We start from the raw sequence: 18,584 nt of genomic DNA, 5'->3' as shown, positions 1-18,584 counted from the left end.
ACTCTACCGATATTCACAACAAAAAGTAATACTCTTAGCATAAAAAGTAATACTTTTTCAACTCAAATAAGAGATCCGTCTAACAAAATAAGAACACCGTCTCAGCCAAGCTTTTGCCACTTAATATATTTTGAATAGATTCACTTTAATGAAGAAAGACCAACCATTTTTAAGATCGGCTCTTCGTATTCATGTTTCGCTGACTCTATGTAAGACATTTTTTTTTATATTTCTTTTTTAGTAGGGGAAATATTGTACAATTAAGTTTTGAATCTGAAATCTCGTTTCAACTTTGGTGTCAGATTAACTGCACAAGCTTCGGCCCCTAAAAGTCATTTTGATAAGCGGAGTGATCACGTCAATTTTGTTTAAAAGAGTTCTTGTTTCTTTGGTGAGAAGCCTAAATAAATGAATAAAGCTGAATCAGGTGACGCATTCTAAATTCCGTAACGTCCAAACCTTTACGTATGTGTTCGTTGCTCTATTTAATTCTACACAATTGCTCAACCGAGTATTGAAAAACCCTCAATCGAATCAAAGAGTTAACGCTTACCGATCAAGAAGAGTCTTTCATGGCCTCCGAGAAGTTTCTATCACTTGCATGTATGAGAAAGAAGAGTGGGGATTTGTTCCCTCATCCACACTACCCCTCAATGCCCAAGTATCCTAGAGGTGTAAATGCGTCTTCAGACGTAGAAAAATCCATGCAAAGATCAGAAGCGAAGGCCCTTTTCTCAGTCACCGGAATGACTTGCTCCGCCTGCGCGGGGTCGGTGGAGAAGGCCGTCAAACGCCTGCCCGGCATCAAGGAGGCGGCGGTTGATGTTTTAAACAACCAGGCCCAAGTCATGTTTTACCCACTTTTTGTAAATGTGAGTGAAGTTTTCATGTTGTTTTTTTTTTTTTGTCTTTTCATTTTGCGACTGTTTGTTTGCAGAATAGGAACATTTATGGGGTATGTTTTAAGTTGATTTTTTTTAAAAAAATAAAATTTGTTTTTCTAGATGTGAATTTTTGTTGTTTTATGATCCAAAAGCTTTCAATAATAGTAATGATGATAAATTGACAATAATAATAGCACTTACAGATTTACACTCCAATTATAAATAAATTTTATATATAAAATGGAGTGTGATAAAAAAATTGAAGTGCAAAATTTATTGATTTTGAATCATGACTGAAACTGTGAGTATCGTGGAATCATCAAATTAAAATGTCGCAACGTCCAGGAGGAAACCATCCGTCAGACAATCGAAGATGTGGGATTTGAAGCCATGTTGATTATTGACGAGATCAATGAGAAATCTTCTCAAGTATGCCGTATTCGGATCAAAGGAATGTCATGCACTTCTTGTTCCACCACGGTGGAATCTGGTTTGCAAGCTTTACCTGGTGTACTGAGAGCACAAGTTGCATTAGCAACTGAAGAAGCAGAAGTTCATTATGATCCAAAGATCTTGACATACAACCAAATCTTGGAGGCCATAGAACGTACTGGATTTGAGGCCATGCTCATCAGCACAGGCGAAGATAGGCGCAAAATACACCTTCGAGTTGATGGATTGTGTACAGAAAATTCCATTAGATTAATTGGATGTTCTCTTCAAGCTCTTCCTGGGGTTCAAGATCTGAACTTTGATCCAGAGCTCAAAAAATTGTCCCTTTCATACCAACCAGATTTGACTGGACCTAGAAATTTCATCGAGATTATAGAGTCAACTGGATCAGGACGTTACAAAGCAGAGATATTTCCTGAAGGAGGCAGAAGAGAAGCTCATCGGGAAGAGGAAATCAAACAATACCGCAAGTCTTTTCTTTGGAGTCTGGTTTTCACGATTCCTGTTTTTTTAATGGCCATGGTTTTCATGTATATCCCTGGTATAAAGCATGGACTGCATGCTAAGGTTGTGAACATGCTTAGCATTGGGGAAATTCTGAGATGGATACTTTCTACTCCGGTGCAGTTCATCATTGGTCGACGATTCTATATTGGCGCTTACAAAGCATTACGTAATAACTCAGCAAATATGGATGTCTTAATTGCACTGGGCACAAATGCTGCCTATTTTTATTCTGTCTACTCGGTTTTGAGAGCTGCTGCTACTCCTAGTTTTGAGTCAACTGACTTTTTTGAGACCAGCTCAATGCTCATTTCCTTTATACTACTCGGAAAGTACTTGGAAGTTCTGGCCAAGGGAAAGACATCTGAAGCCATAGAGAAGCTCATGGACTTGGCTCCCGAAACAGCAACCCTTTTAACTTTAGACACAGACGGAAATGTGTTGAATGAGGCAGAAATAGACGGTCGATTAATACAAAAAAATGATGTCATGAAGATCATCCCTGGATCAAAAGTGCCTTGTGATGGTTATGTTACATGGGGCCAAAGCCATGTAAACGAAAGTATGATCACTGGAGAGTCTAGGCCAGTAGCAAAGAGGAAAGGCGACATGGTCATTGGAGGGACTTTGAATGCAAATGGGGCGCTGCATATTAAGGCGACAAAGGTTGGATCGGAGAGTGCTCTTGCTCAAATCGTTCGACTTGTTGAATCAGCGCAAATGGCGAAAGCTCCAGTCCAGAAATGCGCTGATCGTATTTCCAAATTCTTTGTTCCTTTAGTATGTATAGATATAGATATTGTTGCTTCAAAACAAACTCCAGGTGATGACGATGTTTAATAGGTTCAAGCCCGTTTTCCATTTGCAGGTTATAGTACTTTCACTTGTCACTTGGCTCGCCTGGTTTTTATCCGGGAAGCTGAACTGGTATCCTACATCATGGATTCCTTCTTCCATGGATAGTTTCCAGCTTGCACTTCAGTTTGGCATATCCGTCATGGTCATAGCATGCCCTTGTGCACTTGGCCTAGCTACTCCAACTGCTGTTATGGTTGGCACTGGAGTTGGTGCTTCTCAAGGTGTTCTAATTAAAGGCGCCCAGGCGTTAGAACGCACTCATAAGGTTATAACACTCCTTTGTCAAAAATGCAAATGACAATATCAGAAAATTAAATTCACTAAGGAATTTCACGGTGCAGTTTTTGGTGTAATATCTGTATTTATATAACTATATCATTCTTGATAATAGGTGAACTGCATAGTTTTCGACAAGACAGGAACTCTTACGGTTGGGAAGCCAGTGGTTGTCAACACTAGGCTTTTGAAAAATAGGGTCCTTCAAGAATTTTATGAACTGGTGGCTGCTGCTGAGGTATTCTCCAATTTTATGAAATGAGAGGCTGGTTGCGAATGCTTTCCTTCCATTATGCTAAAAAATACCAAGTCCAACGAATTCTGGAAATGAAAAAATGACGGATTTTTATTTATCAGGTCAACAGTGAGCACCCTTTAGGCAAAGCAATTGTCGAGTATGCCAATAAATTCAGACAAGATGAAGAGAACCCTGTTTGGCCAGAAGCCTCTGACTTTGAATCCATAACTGGCCATGGTGTGAAGGCTGTTGTTCGAAACAAACAAGTTCTTGTGGGAAATAAGAGCTTAATGGTGGATTATAATGTCCCTATTTCACTTGATGCTGAAGAGATACTGGCAGAAACTGAAGGCTTGGCACAAACTGGTATTATCGTGGCTATCGACAAGGAGCTGGTCGGAATTCTTGCTGTATCTGATCCGTTAAAGCCTGGGGCTCGTGAGGTCGTTTCCATCCTCAAGTCTATGAAAGTCAGGAGTATAGTAGTGACAGGCGATAACTGGGGAACTGCAAGGGCAATTGCCAAGGAAGTTGGTATAGATAGTGTTATTGCTGAAGCCAAACCGGAGCATAAAGCCGAGAAAGTGAAGGAACTACAGGTACAGTATCAGCCACACACGCTGATATTACTTCTGTCAATACGAAGTATAGGTTTCTTTTTCGATTTGTAATTTGCTCGAGTGGCAATTGCATCAGTCCTTTCCTTATTTTTAAAAGCTCTTAGTTTGTAGTTTTTGAATGCCCTCCAGGCTCCAAGTTCTTTTGAGAAAATGTCATTTTGTGATCTGATGAAAAAGAATTATGCATTCCTCGCGCAGGCTTCAGGAAACGTCGTAGCAATGGTAGGAGATGGAATCAACGATTCGCCAGCACTTGTAGCAGCAGATGTAGGGCTAGCAATTGGTGCAGGCACAGATATAGCAGTTGAGGCTGCTGACATTGTTCTCATGAAAAGCAATTTGGAAGATGTCATAACTGCCATCGACCTTTCGAGGAAAACGTTCTTCAGAATACGTCTCAACTATCTTTGGGCGTTTGGTTATAACGTCCTCGGCATCCCAATAGCTGCCGGTGTGCTTTTTCCATGGACCGGATTCCGGTTACCGCCGTGGATTGCTGGTGCAGCAATGGCAGCTTCTTCAGTTAGTGTTGTTTGTAGCTCTCTTTTGTTGAAGAATTATAAGAGGCCTAAGGTGGTGGATGCTCTTGAAATCAAGGGGATAACTGTTGAGTAGTTTTGTTGTATATATTTATTTACAAATGTTTCTCTCTTTTATGTAATCCTTTATTCATTTACATTTCGAAACTGTGTTTAATTTACTATTTTTGTACACATGATTAACATAAGATGATTGTAATGAAGAGCCTTTTGGGTTTGCCTATGCCAACGCTAATTCATGGAATAAAAGGCTAATAATAGGTCGATGGTAATGTATATCCAACAATTTATATTTATTCTTACACCGTGTTCATGATATTTTTTATAGACTACATAGTAAGTGACAATTTGTTAACATGACTTTGATTCATAACCACAAATTTATCGATATAGTCCTTATAAGCTCAAGATTTTCGACTAAAGAAGTGAGTGATAACTACTTAGTACGGTATGGAGATCATAAATTAAAGAACTCTTGATGTGCAATCATCTTTCTATCTAGACAAAAACTTGTGTGAGACGATCTCACGGGTCATATTTTGTAAGACATATATTTTATTTGGATCATCCATGAAAAAGTATTACTTTTTATGCTAAGCGTATTACTTTTTATTGTGAATATCGATAGAGTTGACCCGTCTCACAGATAAAAGATTCGTGATACCGTCTCACAAGAGACATACTTTTCTATCTATTTCGTTAAGTTATTAGAATGAGTAATCTCAAGTTCTTGCTGATCAATAAATGACAAACGCTCATAAACTTAGCTTTTGGAGAAAATTGATGGAAAATAACATTTTTTGTTTGTCATATTTTCTAATTCAACAATTTCAGGCCTATTTTGGCAGGAAATTCACAAATTCATCGGGATATGATGATTTGGCATCTACATTGCTCATGTGGCAAAAACACAAATTGGGGACAAATTCTATTTCCACATATTTATTATATAAAATATTAACTTTCCACCTCATTGAATACCATAAAAACAAATACTAAACATCAATTAAAATAACTTTAAAAAAGAAGATATCGTTCCTGTGGACAAATCTTTAGTTATAATCTGCAACACTGTAAAAGAATTGAATTGCATTCTTGTTGCCTCCCCAAAAATCTCATTCTCGTAGCCTCCAAGAAAGAACCAAAGTTCGATTAGGAGACGGGAAGTAAAATAATCAAACCAAGAATACTGTATTTTTTGCATTTCTGTTTTTACGTTAAAATAATGGCGATGACTTTTATTTTCTGGAGTTGGGTTAGTTTTCTGTGATCATGGGAAGAGGGTGGGTGCAGCAGCAGGGGCGGAGCTGCGTAGGCTCCTGACCGGGCTTTAGCCCGGGTGGCTCAATTTTTTTTGAAAAAATTTATAGGTAAATTTTGTATAATTTTAGAATAATATGATATTAAGCCCGGGTATATCAATTTAAAATATTAAAAAATTCTAGAGTTTAAAATTCTAGCCTGGGCGGAGCCATATTTCTAGCGAGAATTTCTTACACAAATGACAGCTTAGACCATAAATTTCATGGATGCGACCTTTCATTGTGAGTTTTGTGGCTGGTCAATCTATGGGTTACTACGATTCTTGCGCTCTTTTCTCCCCGTCACACGACTATTTATTGTGAACATTGGATGGTAATATTGCTTCAAATTCCTTTTATTTATGATAATTGTTTTTATGTTTTCTATTTTGCCGTATTTAATGATGTGGAAATCTAATATTTTATTTTGTCGAAGAGGAAATGTTTCTAACTCCTTCAACTTTTAATCAGAATCTCGTTTTTCAAAAAATCCAAGAAATTCTTAGACAACGACTCCAAGTCCTGACTAGAATGTAAAGTATCTTATTTTTAATAAAAACAAAAACTCCAAATTATATGTTAATGTTTACTATATATAAGTTTTTAACATCCAAAATACATTGATTTATTTTTATTATTCAACCTTTGAAATCACACATGTAACCGATCATTCCCGTCTGTCATCCAATACTACATATATGATTCTATTTGTATTCCAACCAGTAAAGGTGAAGTTTAGGAAAAATTATATTTTTAATCATGTAATTTGTATGTTTTTATTTTTTTTTATCATCCCATCGTACGATTTATGAATCTGAGTTATTTTTCAATTGCTTTTTTTTAAAGTTTATGTCTAATATGGTCCTCCCACAACGCTTGTCCTCATTGCACTTTTTTGAGAATGCTTTGCATGTCACTAAAATCCATCATCTTGGCAATTAAAAAAAATGAAAAAATTCCATCATCTAATCATTATCAAAGATGTGTCCACATATTCCATCAACTTGATATACGTTCAAATCAGCAGAGGAAGTGTTAAATTTATACGTCTTAATGACTTCAACAATTGTTCTATCCTGTCTTGTTAGGATCGATGCCTTTTATATTTCTCTTCAAAATTTTCTCAAACAAAGAGATAAAAATATATTTATTTCTGTGTTCAAATTTGTATCGTTTCAGTTTCACTATCTTAACTAATATTTGTTGACATTATATGCTAATTGTGTCGAGTAATATTTAATTTTGACACAGACGGGAGAGTATAGCCATGATATGTAAAAAGTATAAGCCATCATATATTAATTTTTAAATAAAATTAATTTAATGACTCCTAATTAAATTATATTGCATATAAGAATGAAACTTGAAAACAAATTTTACTGGTGACAAGTTGTACTTCAATAAAGTATTTTTTTTTATTGTTATTTTTGGGAATACATGGTCCATACTAATGACATAATGCAACTAGCTGAAAGTTACATTGTTAGACCGGCCTCAGATACCAAACAAAGAGGAGCAATTAAGATGGAGAAAACCTTGTTCATTTTCTCTCAAAACAGCTCAAATTTCTGATGAAGTTTGCAGAAATGTTTATTGGATTGTTCATACAACAGAACAAGAAGCATATTACATTATGATCTCAGATTCGAAGTTTAAAGCCATGACAAGGATCAACTATATAATTTCTGCCATTCTTTTTGTATCAGGCAATCTACATCTTTGAATGTACCGATGTTTTCTTGGAAGACTCGATCTTGTTTTTTGCTTCATCAGACCGCTTTTTCTTCAGCTTCTCTTTTACTTTGAAAAGGATTGAATGTACTTCATCAAAGTGAGGTTTCATTGCATTCTTCGTGTCATCAATCCATTTCAACACTCTTTCATGGGGGCCTAATATTCGGTCATGATCTTTCTTGTCTACAACCTATATCCAGAAGCAAAGACCACAGAGAGAAAAAAACGATCAATGGGACCTTGTAATTTCAGAGGTTTCTTCAAGCCCATATGACGACTTATGAAATTTTTAAACAAGTCGAGCTAGCTCGACTCACCTTCAATTTTGATACAAAACCATCTGTTTTTACGATGATGTACTATATATGCCTGACGATTAATTAAATATATAATAAAGTATGCATACGGTTGCTATATTTTAAATTTATCAACTTGTGAATTGAGTCTCAACAAAAGAGCAAGGAAATAAAAGTCTTTTATACCTCAAGCTGCATGATCTCACACACCAAACTAAGATCTGCCATGGAAGGTTGGGAACTTCCAAGAAGAAAGCGTCCATTTCCCTTGAGCCAAACAGACTCGATCTTAGCTAGAGAGGCTGAAAGAAGTTTCTCTGCTTTTGCTGCTGCATTTGGGTTCAAAGGCAGCCCAAACACAGGTGCAAGCGTGGAATTGAGCACATAGCTAACTGCAAATGCAAAAATTTGTAAGTATATATACATGTGTTTGTAAGTGCAAGGAAAAAGGAATATTAAGCCTTTGTTTCTTTTGTCTAAATATTCTTATTTCTTGGAAGAAGCCATAGCTCTGTAGCCCATGGATATATTACAAGGAAAATGAACTATAAAAACTTATTTTCTTTTTGGCAAAAATATTCTTAGTTCATTGAATAAGCTTAAGCACCTTTACAGGTTTCCTTCTTCAGAAAAAGCATTTTGTTGAATCATGTAACAGCTCAAAATTTAGTGCATGTTGCAGTTCATTACTTGTGAGAATTTCATGACCGTTATTTAATTGTATCAAAGAATTAAAATATAAAAGCATAACGATTTATAGCTCCAAATATTATCTGACACCCTAAGTTGAATAATAAATTGGTAAGTAAGGGTTAGAGATTAACACCTGCACCAAGACGCAGATTTGAGTGATGCCAATCCAACACCGAATGAATTTTGGCTCTTTTGAAAACATCAGCAGGATACCTACAAGGATAAAGAGTAATGTTGCAGAATATTATATACAAGCAATCAATCACATGCTTAGTGCATGCTTTAAAAGATTAAACAAAATATCTACATAAGCATCAGTTTATTAATTAAATCTTAATAAAGTTAATTTGAAAAATAAAAATAAAATTTATGCACTAAACTTGTATGTAAAAGAAATTTATCTCAATAAAAATAAACATTATCCACACTAATAATAAACACATGATCAATTGGATCTAAGCACATGATAAATTGGATCTTACGTTACTCGTGTTTTAGACAAAAAAAAGATATAAACTTGATTGATGAAGTGAAGAAGGAAAATAGAACCCATCAAACTATCATTTTATCTGCTTGTTTAATTATAGTGTGACGGACACCACTTTATTTGCAATAAAAAAATTTCATAGACAACAGCAACAAACCTAAATCAAATGAACTCACCAATGGTCAGCAACTCCAGGAAATACAGAAGCTAAATATATCATGATTGCGTGGCTGCAAAACATTCCAAAAAGGTAGAATAAGTTGTAACCATGGAGTAACCAGAAAATTTTATTTGACAAGGGAAACCTGCAATTCATGAACCGTAATCCAAGCAATGTGACATCTTTGATTGGGTTTTCTTCAATTTCAATCAAAACAAATGTGCATTTTCTATTTTATGAAAACCATGGTGTTAATTTAGCATCATCCAATAAAATATGTCAGTATATTGATGCCAACTCGCCCTTTAAGCTGAATAATAATCAAGCTCTAATTTGAAATGTGAAAACATAAAATTAAAATTAGATTTTTTAACACATCCTGATAAACTATTTAGAAATTTATAAATAATCATTTGAGCACAGAACAAGCAAAATCAATATCCAGAAATAGAGGGTACCTCTCGAAAAGCTTGAACCTTCCATCGACTATTGCAGGTACTTGTCTCATGGGATTTATTTCTGCCACAGAGTAATCAAGAGCAAACATAATTACACAAGAAAAAGGTTACTTATTCAATGCAGTGCAGGTAAAAGAGGTACAGCAAAAGACTATAGAAACCTCTAAATTCAGGAGTTAACTGCTGGCGTTTGGAAAGGTCTATCTTCACCTCTTCAAAATCAATACCGTTTAATCTTTACAAAAACCCAAATAAGTATCATGCTCTAAATGAATAATAATAGCTTCCAAAAAACCCAAATTAAAAGAACTCGATATTGATTTAAAAGAGTTGACAAAAATCGTGGGAACTAAAAATAGTAAAAGAAATTTACTTGCAGAAAATAATCACCGCTCGTGAAGGTTGGGACATTCGGTCTGCATACACTTTTAGTCTCATTTTGCTGCGTCGCGAATGGCAGAGCCGACGATGAAGATGAGACTATTTTCTTTTGATTTTTTTAAGAATATTTTTTTAGTGGTACGATTTCATGATAAGAATTAGTTTTTATAAAAATATTTATTTATTTAACTAATTAATATTTTTAATATAATTTACTGTAATTATAATATTTAATCTATTTTAAAAATTCAAAATTTATATTTTATATCTATAAATTATATAATTAATATAATTTCATTACCGTTATTCAAATAATAATTAAAAATTATGACAAAATTTTATTAATCAACTGAATTATTAATAATCGTGATCATGATTCATATTCATAATAATCATTATTTTACACACGCATAACATATGTGTCGTTCACTAATAAAATATAATTGTTGTTTTAGAAACTCGTTCTTATAAAGCTATAAAAAAACTCGTTTTTGTGAATAATGATATCAAGATTTATCTCTATCAAAATCGTTTTCAATGTATTTTGATTTTGAACAAATTGATCTTTCACACAAAATTAATCAGTTAAACAATCTCATATAAGTTTTTTGTGATAATAATAATAATAATAATAATAATAATAATAATAATAATAACCACAACGTTCTTGATAGTACAAAGTACAACATCTCGGTTCGTATAATTAGCTTTACCAAGAAAAACATAGTATCGTAGTAATAAAATACCGAATGACGAACTTCAAATATGATGAATCGAGCAATCTAATCATTGATCAAACAATTTTTCTCACGTATACAAATCATATGATACTCGAATTTTTGAGCTTAGAGTATGTCACAAGGGGAGCTTAACTCAATGTTCCGACCTCATAAGCTGCTCGATTCATTCTCAAACACTTCAATGATTTATAATGAATGAAGACGACATCAATATAAATTATATTATAAATCCCGGTGAACGACAGATACCTACAAAATTTCTGTAAATTTTGTCAAAAAAATTTAATTAAAAGAAGAATAATTAATTACAAATAAATTAATGAAAATGAGAATCATCACAAACCGAATAAACTAAAAATAATAATTATTGTAATTATCAATTATGATGATGATGGTAAGTATTATTATTTTAACTGAAATTCTCATGATTATCAGTATAAATTTATTTATTATTATTTGTATTATATAGGTTTATTAATTTTATAATTATTTACTAAAAAATCAATTTGAAAAATGAATCTTCTTTCAAGTAATTTTTGATACGGGGAAAAATAATAAAGAGATGTATTTTAGGATTATTAGGTTGTAAAATGCTATATTAGATAATATTTAATGAAGAGGTTATTTTTAAAAATACATTTTTTACTTCGGCTATTCGTTATAATTTCTCAAATACAATTGGCAGAATAAGGAAAAAAAATACTGAAAATGGGATAAATGATAATACCGGAGAAATATATATACATATATCATATCTTTCTATATTAATACCACTCTTTTCCAACTAATTCTTAATTAATTTGGTTAATTTTTAGAAAAATTTACAATTTTTTTAATCATAATTTAATTTTAATCACAACCAAAATTTTTAAACATTTTGATAATTTCAAATACTCCTCTTTTTTGTTTGTCATTTGATGATTATTTAATTACAAAAATATCAATACTACTTTTTTGTTTCCTCTTTGATGACTATTTAATTACAAAAATGTCAATTGAGTTGGTCATTCGGTGGATATTTATTTACAAAAATGTCATTTTTGAATATCAAGATACATGTATAGTAGGTTGTTATGAGACGGTCTTATGAATTTTATTTCGTGAGACCTATCAATATTTATATTTATAATAATAAATAATACTTATGACAAATAAGAAATTTTTATGAATAATAAAAATAAAAAATTCTTTTACAAAATTGAATCTCACAAGTTTCTAGAAGTTAGAACTACATTGCTAGAAAATAGGCAGAAAAGAACTACTAAAATTCATCTAGAACATCGAAAACAACTTCAATGCTTCCACAACTAGGACGACTATTGGACAACGTGATGCCACGTGGCGTGTATGCGCTCCGCCACGTATACACAAGCATCTCTCCGCTTCTTGCATGCACACGGGGGGAACCGTACAATTTGCGTCGTTTCTTGATATCATCACATTAAATTCGTCCAAACTGCATTGTTTCCCTATATGTACTCTCTTCTGGGGCTGCTGGATTCGTGCGAACCCTAATCTCATTGACCCCCCAAATTTCTTTCCACAGCTTGTGGGCTTTGGAACAGATCGCAGCGATGGCCAGCCAATCAAGCGCGCCTCAATCGATCCATGATTTCACCGTGAAGGTACTTGCTTCTCAGTTCTCAGCTGTCTGGAATTTTCAATGCCCAAATAACACATCTTTTGGTATTTGCAGACTGGTGATTTTTTTAAAAATTATTATTATTATTGAAAATTGATGGTTTCAGGATAGTAAAGGGGATGATGTTAATTTGGGTATTTACAAGGGAAAGGTGCTGCTGATTGTCAATGTTGCTTCACAGTGGTATGTTTACTTTGGCTTCTGAAAATTTCAAAATTATGGGTAAAGCCTTCACATCTATCATTTAATTTGCCTTGCAAAAATTAAATGTTAATCTTACAGCGAAATTCCAAGCTCTAATTGCACTTTACATATATTCCTAATAACAGTTTTTTACGAAAAAAGTCAACCATGTCATCAATTTTCACCTAAAAGAAAATGAACGACAAATCATTATACTATGAGTTGGTGTTGTGTTTAAGATACTGCAGGCTTCCTCTTTGTTTTACAGTACTCTTCTGCACACTTTCCAATTGCTAAGGTGATGAACTGCATGTGTCATTTTGTGTGACTAATTCGTTCAATGCCTTGCTACAATTTCCTCTTTTACCGAGATGTTTTCATTTATCTCTTTGTTTAACTATGTTTTGGCTTCATGATCTAGCCATGCAATTTATTTCTGTTCTCCTGTAGAAACTTTTATCGATTTTGTTTTGATTTGATGTTGATTTTGATTTTGCTGTAGTGGCCTAACCAATACGAACTACACTGAGTTAACAAAGTTGTATGAGAAATACAAGGATCAAGGTGTGTTTTGGTTATATATTGCACGATCTTTCATATTCTGCAGGATCTTTTTGTAGTTTTATTATTATGGAACAATCAAAATCGGATTTTCTTTGCTTATGGAATGTCTTGCAGAGTTTTTATTGATCATCAAGAATCTGTTAACGACTATTTATCATTGGCATAATTATCAGGTTTGGAGATACTAGCATTTCCCTGCAATCAGTTTGGCTCGCAGGAGCCTGGCACCAATGAACAAATTCAGGAGTTTGCTTGTACTCGCTTCAAGGCCGAGTATCCCATTTTTGACAAAGTAATATAGAAACACGAAATCGTTTCGCTGTGATACAGATTTTTCTAGGAACCTCGAATTTAATAATGTTATTTTATTGACTTAGATTGAGGTAAATGGCTCCAATGCTGCTCCCATTTACAAGTACATGAAGTCTGTCAAAGGTGGCCTTTTTGGAGATAGTATCAAATGGAATTTCTCCAAATTCCTTGTCGACAAAGAGGGTCGTGTTGTTGATCGTTACGCGCCTACCACATCGCCTTCTAGCATAGAGGTAAATACACTCACGGTACTTGGTAATTTGAACTACATAAAAACGTTATTTATCTCAATTCGACTGCTGACAAAATCCTCGGTTTCATGTATAATTTTGCAGAAGGATATAAAGAAGCACTTGGAGAAGGCTTAAGCAGTAATGACGACTAGTTCCCATTTGTTACTCAAGAGTGCTGCTATATTAATTCCCCATTGGATATGTATGCGAACAAGTTCGAGAATATTACTTGTGTTGAATAACTTACTGTAATACCGTCGGAACCCGTGAATTTGAATTTGGCGTCTTATATGTAGTTAATTTGTATTGATCATTTCTCTTTTTCTTTTTACCCCCTCAAAAGATCTTGAATTCAAATGCATTTATGAACAAATCGACGAGGGTTAAGAACAGAGAACCAATATCAGTTTAGCAACATATTTTGGAAATTTCCCCCAATTATAAGTTTATAACCCGTTCGGCTTCCTTTATTGAGACAGCGTATTTTTATATCCAAACAGGATTGGAAAGATATGTGAGAAAATGGAAAGTAAAATACATTGGCAAAGAGTGGCGAACTCGATTTTTTCTTACAAGAGGAATGGACAACGATAATCTTAACATAAATATCAGTTAATACCTTCTTTTACTTCCCAACAACAATAGAATTCTCTAGCATTGCAGCTCCTCAAGAACCTGGAAAGATAACTTTTGTTACAATATATGTTAGCACAAACCCACCATCAGATTCCAGAAACTGTTTGTACGGTGAGTTTGGAATCGGCAGATTCCAGATGTCGATCATTTGCAACCACACATATATACAAAAAATGCCAAGTGCTGACTGTAGCTAGTATCATCATCCGTCCATCAGGTCGAAATCAAGCTGAGAATTTTTTATGTCCAATCGTGAACCCTGTGGCCAAAGACTCGCACCAGAATTAGGATGACTTGGACCAGCAGTATCTGGTGTTAATGACTTCTCAGCAGACTCTTCAAGCAGATAATTTTCATCTTTTATCTCTGACTCAGCTTTGTTCTTTGCTTTAGTGCTACCATAAACAAAACTGCAGGCCACCACCTGCAGAAATTTTTTAAGGTAGTGAGATATATAACCATGTAACGGGTGAAAGAGAACTATCAAACAAATTCAGAGAATCAAATGATTACCTGCACTGGATTTGCTGCAATTAGTCTACCGCCTATGGCTCCACCAGTCATACGCCCGTCAGGATTGCAAATGGAAATGCTTAGTCCGCCGGTTCTATTGCGAGGTCCGCCACTTTCAGCAAGTAAGTACGAACCAGACAGGCATAGTATTTGGAACCGGCCCTAAAAGAAATAACAAGCCATGTTGGTTTCATTTTAGAACGGGTAATGACTTACCCGAACAAAAATGTTATGCATTACAATACCGTAAAATATTATATCCTAACAGATTGCGTCATTTAGTAGCATGAATCCACAATGCAAAAAGATCACTTTTTAACGTGATAAAATATCCCTCCACAGCTCGGGGAACCAAACCCCAAATTACATGATAGATTTGCTGCTAATTGGTGTGATATGCTATGAATGGAGTTTGGTTAAATTCATTTGAATAGTCTGACCCATTATGTAGAGGGTGCTATCAGGTCAACCCAGTCCACTTTCAAAAACAATCAACAAAAGGGACCAGCAAAATTTCAAATCCACGAATACCACAGGGTACATTGAGGAGTAACCATAAATTGAGGACATGATAAATACAGATTGAAACCAAAAGAGCACTTTGATTGGACATGTTTCCTTTAAGAATTACTCGGTCTATTTTAAAATACGATACCACCATGCTGATCAGGGATACATAGAGAGTTTTGGTCATTCCAAAACATCCATATCTCCAAAGATTAAGGATTTGCAGGGCACCAGATTGCTCAACACAATTCAATACGCAAATCATAATAATTCAGTGATAATATCACACACTGCAATTTCCATGAAGAAATTAGGTCTTTAATATTCAATATAAAACATATTAAGTATTAACCAATAAAATAGTGATCACCTTCACAAGGGGCAAATAAATCAAAATCAGTGACTCCGTGAAGATATAAATAGCTTCGAAGTGAAGAAAGGTCGTGAAAACAGATAACTTGTGACAGAAGGATCCTACTTCCTAGTGGCAAAAAAATTATTATATTAAAAAAAACTGATAAAAAAATTGAGTTCCCCAAGATTTCAAAATACAGCAGCACATGAAAAATGAAGGGTCGGGATGGTTTTAACCTCATAAGTGACAGTGCCAGCAGAAGTACTAGGTTGGCGTAAAGTTACTGAAGAAACTGATCCATTAGCAGACAAGATGCATAAAGCTCTTGGTCTCTGTTGTGCAAATGCCAATATTTTTGCGGCAACATCCTGCAGGGAGAACAATAAATTCTCTTGCTGCAAGTCTACTAAAACAATGTACTCTTTCATGTTAAACATGTAATAATAACAGATTCATATCGAACATGTATTTACAGAAACCAGAATTGATAAGATACTTGAATGAATAACATACCTCTCCAACTCCAACATGTATAACGTGCGGTGTAAAAGCTAGTCCAACTGTGCTGTTCATCCATTCACCTGATCAAATATTTATTTAAGAATTTGAATGTTCTCACAGCCACGAAATTCATGGATAGAGTGATTTGCATCTAAAACTAAAAAGAAGATAAAAGACCAATAGTTCCCAAATTCAAGTCTAAATAAACAAGAATTTCCAGTTGTTTTTCTTTTCATGGTGGTTGGGAGTGGAGGAGAGAATTAGAATAACATAAATACATAAAGGGCATGACAAATCAAGTGGTGAAATTAAAAAACAAGACAACACAATTGTGAATCAATATGACAAGTGAGGAACACCGAATTCTTATATGAATATCAGGACAAAAATAAAAAAAAGCTCGCTTTTTATGCGTTAAGTAGCTGACACTAATTGAAGTTGTAAATGAAGATCGTGGAAACCTCATAAAGCACTAAACAGGTTGAGGTCCATTCTATTCCTCACAGACTCGTATTTTCAGTAACAAATCAGCATTTGAAATCATGGTCAAGGTACAAGTCCATTAACAAACTACTCTTTGCTCTCTGCTCTCCGAGGACCTCTTCTTAACTTTCCTCAAGAGAGGTTCAATGCTGATGATTTTTCTTCTAGATATTACATTAGATAACTAATAACCATAATACTGAATTTTTGGTATTGAAAAGACACACTAAAACATGTGAAATGTCACACTATCAAGACTTCTTGCACTAAAAAAGCTAATGCATTGCATCCAACAATCATCAGAGACGTTAAAGATACAAACTCGCAATCAACAGCAATAAAAAAATAAATACCAAGAGGAGCAAGCTGTTGCTTCCATCCACTGCCCGGCGGTCGCCCTCTCCGTCTTTTTTCAGCAGGGTTTATCTCATCGAAACGAGGTGTTGACAAAGGTGACAATCCTAAAGACATATTAGACTTATCTGGAGCATATTTCCTAGGCCTACCCCTCTTCTTCTTCACAGTTTCACCACTTGGTGATACAACAGGCACCATAGCCATAGTCATGCCATGAGTAAAATTTGGTGACGAGTTCTCAACATGGAAAGCAGAATCACTTACAGCACCACCATTAACACCTATACTGGGATGCATCGCGATGTTGGGATTTGAAAGATTTTTAAAAACATGCGTGGGGTGTATTTCACGTGCCTGTGTCATAGCTGAGCCACCACTGGCACCATGTCCATTCGGTCCAGACCCGGAACCATCAGATCCACCGAATCCACCTCTATTGAAGTAATATGAAGCTGAGCCTTGATATGCAATTCCTTCTCTTCCATCCATGCATTTACTTGGAAAAAAAACACACTAAAGAATCGATTTTTTTCCAAATATTAAACCTCAAAACCGCTTCTTCGCATGTACCTGAAAATTCTGAAACTCACAAACCAAATCCAAAAAATCCCTGAGAAACAAGCCGAAAAAGAGACAAACATAAAGCACCGCATGAATTAGAAAGCCAAAACAGGAAAAGTGGAATTTCGACAAGGGTTTAACATGGGTTTTTCATCAATTCTACAAAGGAGTTAAATACAACAGGAAACTAGAAATTTCAGGACTCAACCTGACAGAGAAACTAAAATGAAAAAAGAGGAACTAGAAAAGGTCGAATCTTGAGGTGAACGGAATGCCAAGAACACACATCAAAACTTACACTGTAAATGTCGAAACTTCACCTCCGTCTATTCCTCAAAAAATGCACTCAGATTTAACAGGCCTCCACCCACTCGACGTCGTGTCGAGGGAAAAATGGAGAAAGCGAGAAGAAAACCTAGATTTGGAAAGTAGGATTGTGGGGGTGGGGGGGGGGGGGGGTGCAGCAGAGTGAGTTTGGCGAAAGGGGCTGGAGGATAACGACAAAAGTTAAATGAAATGGTAAAATTTGTGGAGCTTTGGAATTAAAGTGAGGTGAAGATGATGACGATACAATTTAGTATTTATAGTTATAATTAAACTTAATTTAAAATAGGATAATTAAATAATATTTTTATTATTATTATTTTATGTCTTCATTCTTTAAAACATTTGAAAGTTTGATTTCCCTACATTAAGAATACTAAAAATTATTTTAATTCTTAAAAAAAAATTGAATTGGTGGATCAATGTGGAGCTCTTTTCATATAACACTGTGTCCAATTAAGATTAATTTATTTTGCAGTTTATTATCTATATATAATACTATATATTAGATTGGAGAGAAGTTTATTAACCGAATTTGATATGACTTGATGTATTTAATTTACTTTTAAAATTTTTGAAGGAACTTGAAACTTAAAAATTAAATAATTTTAACTTCAGATTCAACTTGAAATTTGGTGTGTATCGAGTTCAATTTTTTTTTTTTAATTCGATTCTACTACCAACAATTTGTTAATAAGTGTATGACGTTTGTGGTGTGATGGTACTGTATTATAGTTTGTTAATCATCTAACAAAATAACTAATCTTGATTTGAGATTTAAAAAAGATGAA

At 34.4% G+C, this 18,584-nt stretch overlaps 4 protein-coding genes across 8 annotated transcripts; 2 read left to right on the top strand and 2 right to left on the bottom strand.

The window, feature by feature from the left end:
* Positions 1 to 229: 229 nt before the first annotated feature.
* LOC142555668 (putative copper-transporting ATPase HMA5) lies at positions 230 to 4,577 on the top strand. The gene is made up of 7 exons (XM_075666685.1): positions 230 to 427; positions 541 to 872; positions 1,230 to 2,621; positions 2,710 to 2,964; positions 3,091 to 3,213; positions 3,333 to 3,812; positions 4,032 to 4,577. Exons 1-7 carry the CDS (start codon positions 409 to 411, stop codon positions 4,446 to 4,448), a joined length of 3,018 nt encoding a protein of 1,005 aa, XP_075522800.1. The 5' UTR covers positions 230 to 408; the 3' UTR covers positions 4,449 to 4,577.
* A 2,615-nt stretch (positions 4,578 to 7,192) lies between these two features.
* Positions 7,193 to 10,017, bottom strand: LOC142555666 (glutathione S-transferase T1). Of its 2 annotated transcripts, none has more exons than XM_075666681.1 (7): positions 9,875 to 10,017; positions 9,663 to 9,736; positions 9,502 to 9,562; positions 9,060 to 9,113; positions 8,530 to 8,609; positions 7,890 to 8,095; positions 7,193 to 7,597 (listed from the first exon to the last, which is right to left on the bottom strand). In XM_075666681.1, the coding sequence occupies exons 1-7, from the start codon at positions 9,937 to 9,939 to the stop codon at positions 7,385 to 7,387; spliced, it is 753 nt and encodes a 250-aa protein (XP_075522796.1). In that variant the 5' UTR covers positions 9,940 to 10,017; the 3' UTR covers positions 7,193 to 7,384. The 2 variants fall into 2 exon arrangements, with proteins under 2 accessions (XP_075522796.1, XP_075522797.1); XM_075666682.1 differs by having other exon boundaries at positions 9,892 to 10,003.
* A 1,994-nt stretch (positions 10,018 to 12,011) lies between these two features.
* LOC142555667 (putative phospholipid hydroperoxide glutathione peroxidase) lies at positions 12,012 to 13,866 on the top strand. Its single transcript, XM_075666684.1, has 6 exons — positions 12,012 to 12,247; positions 12,371 to 12,447; positions 12,950 to 13,011; positions 13,185 to 13,303; positions 13,389 to 13,556; positions 13,659 to 13,866. Exons 1-6 carry the CDS (start codon positions 12,197 to 12,199, stop codon positions 13,689 to 13,691), a joined length of 510 nt encoding a protein of 169 aa, XP_075522799.1. The 5' UTR covers positions 12,012 to 12,196; the 3' UTR covers positions 13,692 to 13,866.
* A 203-nt stretch (positions 13,867 to 14,069) lies between these two features.
* LOC142555664 (AT-hook motif nuclear-localized protein 5-like) lies at positions 14,070 to 17,948 on the bottom strand. Of its 4 annotated transcripts, none has more exons than XM_075666680.1 (6): positions 17,768 to 17,948; positions 16,905 to 17,478; positions 16,081 to 16,148; positions 15,804 to 15,935; positions 14,706 to 14,867; positions 14,070 to 14,616 (listed from the first exon to the last, which is right to left on the bottom strand). In XM_075666680.1, exons 2-6 carry the CDS (start codon positions 17,395 to 17,397, stop codon positions 14,395 to 14,397), a joined length of 1,077 nt encoding a protein of 358 aa, XP_075522795.1. In that variant the 5' UTR covers positions 17,398 to 17,478; positions 17,768 to 17,948; the 3' UTR covers positions 14,070 to 14,394. The 4 variants fall into 4 exon arrangements, with proteins under 4 accessions (XP_075522795.1, XP_075522793.1, XP_075522792.1 ...); XM_075666678.1 differs by having other exon boundaries at positions 16,905 to 17,518; positions 17,768 to 17,947; XM_075666677.1 differs by having other exon boundaries at positions 16,905 to 17,487; positions 17,768 to 17,947.
* Between the last annotated feature and the right edge of the window lie 636 nt (positions 17,949 to 18,584).

Source organism: Primulina tabacum, chromosome 9 (assembly GCF_025594145.1).
Source record: "Primulina tabacum isolate GXHZ01 chromosome 9, ASM2559414v2, whole genome shotgun sequence".
NCBI lineage: Eukaryota > Viridiplantae > Streptophyta > Magnoliopsida > Lamiales > Gesneriaceae > Primulina > Primulina tabacum.
Note: the sequence above shows the minus strand (reverse complement) of the source record. Positions and strands in the feature narration are given on the sequence as shown.